Source organism: Eptatretus burgeri, chromosome 5, assembly GCF_056783735.1.
Source record: "Eptatretus burgeri isolate ZD-2024b chromosome 5, Ebu_testis_v1, whole genome shotgun sequence".
In the NCBI taxonomy this organism is placed as follows: domain Eukaryota; kingdom Metazoa; phylum Chordata; class Myxini; order Myxiniformes; family Myxinidae; genus Eptatretus; species Eptatretus burgeri.
This window is the reverse complement of record NC_140965.1, coordinates 54,116,730-54,122,026: the sequence shown is the minus strand read 5'-3', so window position 1 is coordinate 54,122,026 and position 5,297 is coordinate 54,116,730. Positions and strand designations below refer to the sequence as shown.

At 48.1% G+C, this 5,297-nt stretch overlaps 1 protein-coding gene across 1 annotated transcript in view; it reads right to left on the bottom strand.

Annotated features, from left to right (window-relative positions):
* Positions 1–1,258: 1,258 nt before the first annotated feature.
* The window catches only part of LOC147026452 (uncharacterized), a 5,927-nt gene continuing 1,888 nt past the window's right edge, over positions 1,259–5,297 (bottom strand). The window contains exons 2-3 of the mRNA XM_085883578.1: positions 1,559–1,719; positions 1,259–1,320 (exon numbers count right to left, since the gene is read on the bottom strand). Coding sequence (XP_085739704.1) covers positions 1,259–1,320; positions 1,559–1,719 — 223 coding nt within the window. The remainder of the gene's footprint in view (positions 1,321–1,558; positions 1,720–5,297) is intronic.

Genomic DNA, 5,297 nt, shown 5'->3' with positions numbered 1-5,297 from the left:
AGACAAAACTCCAGCAAGGGAGCTTGAGCGGTGCTTCACTGCGTCCTCCACATCAAAAGTGGCTGTCATCCTGGCTCGTGAACAACATGGCGATCGAGACATTGTGCCGCAACTCAGAAATAACCTCCTCCAGAGAATTGCTGAGATGCACCCATCATATGATGCACTTCAGTATCCACCAATTTTCTGGCAGGATTATGATGGATATGATATTAAACAGCAACAAACAGACCCAGCACCAGGACTGCAAAGTGAAAAGAACATTTCTGCCATTTATGCCTCCAGGATGATGCTGAGAGCTGGTAATTTCAATCACACCTTGCATTGCAAAGATCTCTTCCACCAATTTGTTGTGGACATGTTTGCCAAAATTGAGGCAGAAAGGCTGAGATTCATTCGAAAGAACCAAAAGAAACTCCGAGTCGAAAACTACGTTCACCTCAGGGATGCCATGAAGAATGATGGAAATGCTGCCAATGTTGTCCAATTGGTCATCTTGCCTTGCAGTTTCACAGGTGGTCCCCACTACATACATGAGTGCACTCAGAATGCCATGACATATGTGCGAAAATATGGCCATCCTGATCTCTTCATCACCTTCACCTACAATCCAGCTTGGGAGGAAGTGGCTAATGAACCGATGTCAGGCCAAAAACCAAAGTAGGTTCGGCAATATGAAATGGGAAGATACATCAGCAGCAGTGAAGCCATCTTTTTTGAACCTGAACTTACCAATCCATGAGCGACATCCCACTGTGGTTCATCTCAGTGTGCACCTTAAAAATGGCCAGAGAGTGTATTTCACCGAGGAGAATGTACGTGAGCATGCTCAAGTCCCACAAGAAACAACTTTCACTGCTTTCTTCAATCTCTGGCAGGATGATGAATTTGCTGAGACACTGTTGTATCATCAGATACCCAAGCACTACACATGGAATGTTGGCAGCAAGAAGTGGGCTCGCCACAAAGCAGGACAAATTGTACCAGACCAGCCAGACATCAAAGCCAGTGATGCACTTGGCCGTGTGTACACTGTCCATCCAAATTATTTTGAATGCCTTTACCTGAGACTGCTTCTGCAGGAGGTCAAAGGTCCAACATCATTTGAGGACTTGCGAACAGTGGATGCAACAATCTGAGAAACTTACAAACAGGTTTTCCAGCTCAGAGGACTCCTGGAGGATGACACACTGGAACAGCACATTGGAGGAGGCAGCTGCAACTCGATCACCATGGATGCTGCCAAATCTATTTGCTATCATGTTGCAGAGATGTGCCATGACAGATCCTCAACAACTAGGGGACAACCACAAGGAGAATCTGGCAAAGGACATTTTGCATCACACATAAGTGCAAAATCCTAACCTGGAACTGGATTCCAGTGATGCCATCTTCAATCAAACTCTCATTATCATTGGAGACAAGATCAAGGCTTTGGGGGGCTCTGACCTCAAAACTTTTGGCCTTTCTGACCCTCAACGACACAATGACAATGAGCTCATAAATTAAATTTTGAGAGAGACCAACAACAACATGGGACAGCTTGATGAATTCATACACGAGACATACATGAGAATGAGCCATGTCTGGTTCCAGACCAAAGAGAAGCTTTCAATGGGAATAGTGGCACTTTCCTTCTGGATGCTCCCAGTGGAACTGGCAAAATGTTTCTCATCAATCTGCCAGCAAATACCACCCGTCGCTTCGATGATGGAAATACTAAGAGAGGAAGCAGAAAGATGGGAGAGGGAGAGGGGGAGGGGAGAGGGAGGAGAAGAATCGTGGGACAGAGGGAGAAGGATGGGGGGGGTGTAGAAGAGGGTGGGGGTGGGAGAGAGAGAGGAGCAGGTGGGAGGAAAGAGAAAGAAAGACAGGTGGGAGACAGCAAATAAGGCCACGGCTTACATTGCCATGTTTAACCCCCAGGGATCTTTAACTGGTCGAGGGTGAAACATGACCTTCACCGCCAGCCTCAACACAGTGTCATTTACTGTGTGTGTGTGTGTGTGTGTGTGTGTGTGTGTGTGTGTGTGTGTGTGTGTGTGTGTGTGTGTGTGTGTGTGTGTGTGTGTGTGTGTGTGTGTGTGTGTGTGTGTGCGCGCGTGCGCGCACCAGCAAGGGTGACCCCGACGTTCGCGGTTCCAACATTCACGGGCTCCTCATATTCGTGGTTGATAATTTGTGACATGCGACATTCACGGGAAATTGCCCCGGGTATTGGTGGTTTTCGCTGCAATTTTTCTTTCTTCTTTTCATGTGCCACAAGCATAACACAAATCTAAAACATATCTTCCACGAGCGATGCGCAAAGCAACCGGATGTATGTATAGTACAATAATGGACGTACATACGCAAAAAACACATGTTCCACAAGCCGTGAACATGACCTGCTTGCTGTACGTATATTGTGGCTTCGTGAGATAAACAGTTTCATGGGACGTCTCACCATGTGCACTTTAAACATACGGTACTGTATTGTAGCTTCGCAGCATCAACATCATTTCGCGGGATGTCTCACCAGTGTAACACGTCATTCCCCACGACGCCATCCCCCGTGAGTTAATTACAGAATGAAAACACGAACAGCATCTATTAATGTATCCAGTAATTACCAGGTTGCCACATATCGACATGACACAATGGAATCATTCAGCGCATCTTAGTGTAAATCACCATCTTCCTCCAAACAGCACCATCTGAGCTGTGACATTGTAAAAACGCTCAGCAGAATCTACCTGCACATAGGAAAGACGGCATGTCCTGTGAGTCAAAAGATGGAAACGTTCAGCATTTTTTGTGTGTAATTAGCAGCCAGCTACATTTGGACTAATTACACAATAACATCACTCACCACATCTAGTATCAGCTGCCAAATACAGTATCACCCGTAAAAATCCCCCAGAAACAATGCGTAGACTACTCACCGCGTCCTGGATCACCATCATTCTTGTCCCGTTGCTCTGACCTGTGTATTGCCTCTCGTTCCATTCATTCTTTGAAAATGTCTCCCAAGGATCGAGGATAACACTCAGAATGGTATGCCTTCAAGTCTAAGCAAACCACTGATACGGGAGAAGGTGAAGCTCCTGTACGACGATGATATTTCCAAGAAAGTTTGTAATATACCGTGAAAAACTTGGTCTCTTCAACTCTTAAAATTGAATAGAACTGTTACGGTCCCGGGGGTCGGCCGCGAGCCGACCGCTCTGACGGAGCCGCAAGTCGAGTCGGCCCAACCGATCGCCCGGAATATAGATCGCCGCCCGGATAACTCCGAGGCCGACGGGTCCTTGTGCAAGAACCGAAATACGCCAATGGGCAGACCACGTGGGGTAAGGTCGATTGCCAATCTTCAATTTACCTAAATACCCACGTGATCAACTACCGGGGTATTCCACCCTCGACGGAACTCATACGGAACAAGTCGCTTAAGTGAGCCTGTCCCATGCGCGATTCCGAGCGGCTTAATCGCTGAGAACCGTCGGTCCAAATGTCCCCCTTTTACGGCAAACCAACGGCTTTCAAACTCCCAACACATGAAATGCTCAGTCAATGAAAGAATCGACGCGACGAGCTGAAAACATTTAACAATTGGGGAATTTATTAATAATAATGGTGAACCAGGGAAGCACGTAAGAGCAGAACTATTCCGACTATACCAAATGCAATGCATACATTTACAGCACACAAAGCACTGAACAGTTTCCTACTTATTAGACGGGCCCACGGACACACACACACACACACACACACACACACACACACACACACACACACACACACACACACACACACACACACACACACACACACACACACACACACACACACACACACACACACACACACACACACACACACACACACACACACACACACACACACACACACACACATTAAAGGCATCTGCCACCATTTCGTAACGGACTCCAGCTCGGAGGACAGATGAGCTGAAACCCAGAACCTATCTCGAACCTCTCCACCTCGTGTGGTCTTCAAGCTGTTCAGACCCGGGCTCCAGCGAGAGCGAGCTTGATCCAATCGCCGTGAGCCGCGATCCTTCCCGAGCTCCCGGGAATCCTCTCGCCCTTCTGAACACGTGCTGGTGAGACGAGGCGCCGATCCTTCCCGTCGATGCGTCGCTATCTTGAAGAACCACCTCCAAGATGAGGCTGATGAGTTGTACCAAGCCGGGAACCAAGCGGAGAACAAAGAGCTCCACGAGCCAAGAAGAGCCAGCCGAGCAACCAGCTCAACTCTTGTCCGATGAACAAAGCCTCTCACAACACGAACCAAGAACTCCGGGCCAAGCAGAACCTGAAAGTCTGCTGAAAAGCCAAGCCGAAGCAAAAAGCTCTCCAAAAAAACCTTCAAAAAGCCTCCTCCTGAACCCAAGCCAAGCAGAAGCCGAAGCTCTACTGAACAACCAAACAAACCAACTGAGGATCTCTTCCTTATTCTCCTCCGCCCTTCCTCCGCTCCAGGCGTGACTCATCCCCCCTCCCCCCCCCCGGTGTCCGCACAATCGCGGGTGGGAGGGAGTTGTTTACGTCCTGTGATTCAGGACAGGAGGGCTCTTCTTCCTCTTCGCAGAAGAGGGGGAGGGGCGTCTCCATTGTGTTATGATCGCTCCCTAACTATTAAATTGAATCTCGCAGCACACTTAATCGATTTCTGCCCATTAAACAATGGAAGGTGAACTATCTAGGGAACAAGCACTTATCGACATAACTGACTAAAGGAACCTGAATGTTGTGTGCGATCGAATTCCCAAATTCGTAATAATATATATATATATATATATATATATATATATATATATATATATATATATATATATATATATATATATATATAATATTGTTGCGAATTCGCGCCCGCCGGCGTGCGAACGGCCACGTAACTCGAATCGCGGCACGTCGCCCACCGGACGGACAATTCTGTTGTGACCCTCTCGGACTAACGCCGGGAGCTAGTCACGGGTGGGCCTTTCGGCCTCACCACGATCGTGCCAATTGGCCCCCTGCGTGGGATAAGGTTGTTCGCCAAACTCGACCTACCTAAGTACCCATGCGGAGGGTAGACCGGGTGATCGCACCTCGCAGCAGGTCGACTCCGGACACGGGCCACTTAAGCGACCCGTTCCGTACTATCGGGATAACCGAGCGGTGTTATCGTCGGCCTCGACGGTTCCGATTAATTATCGGGCGTATTAAGCCCACTACCAACCCTTTACGTGAAGCAAGATGGAGATTCAATTAAAGAAAAGACGAAGCGAAACGGGAAAACAGTTCAAC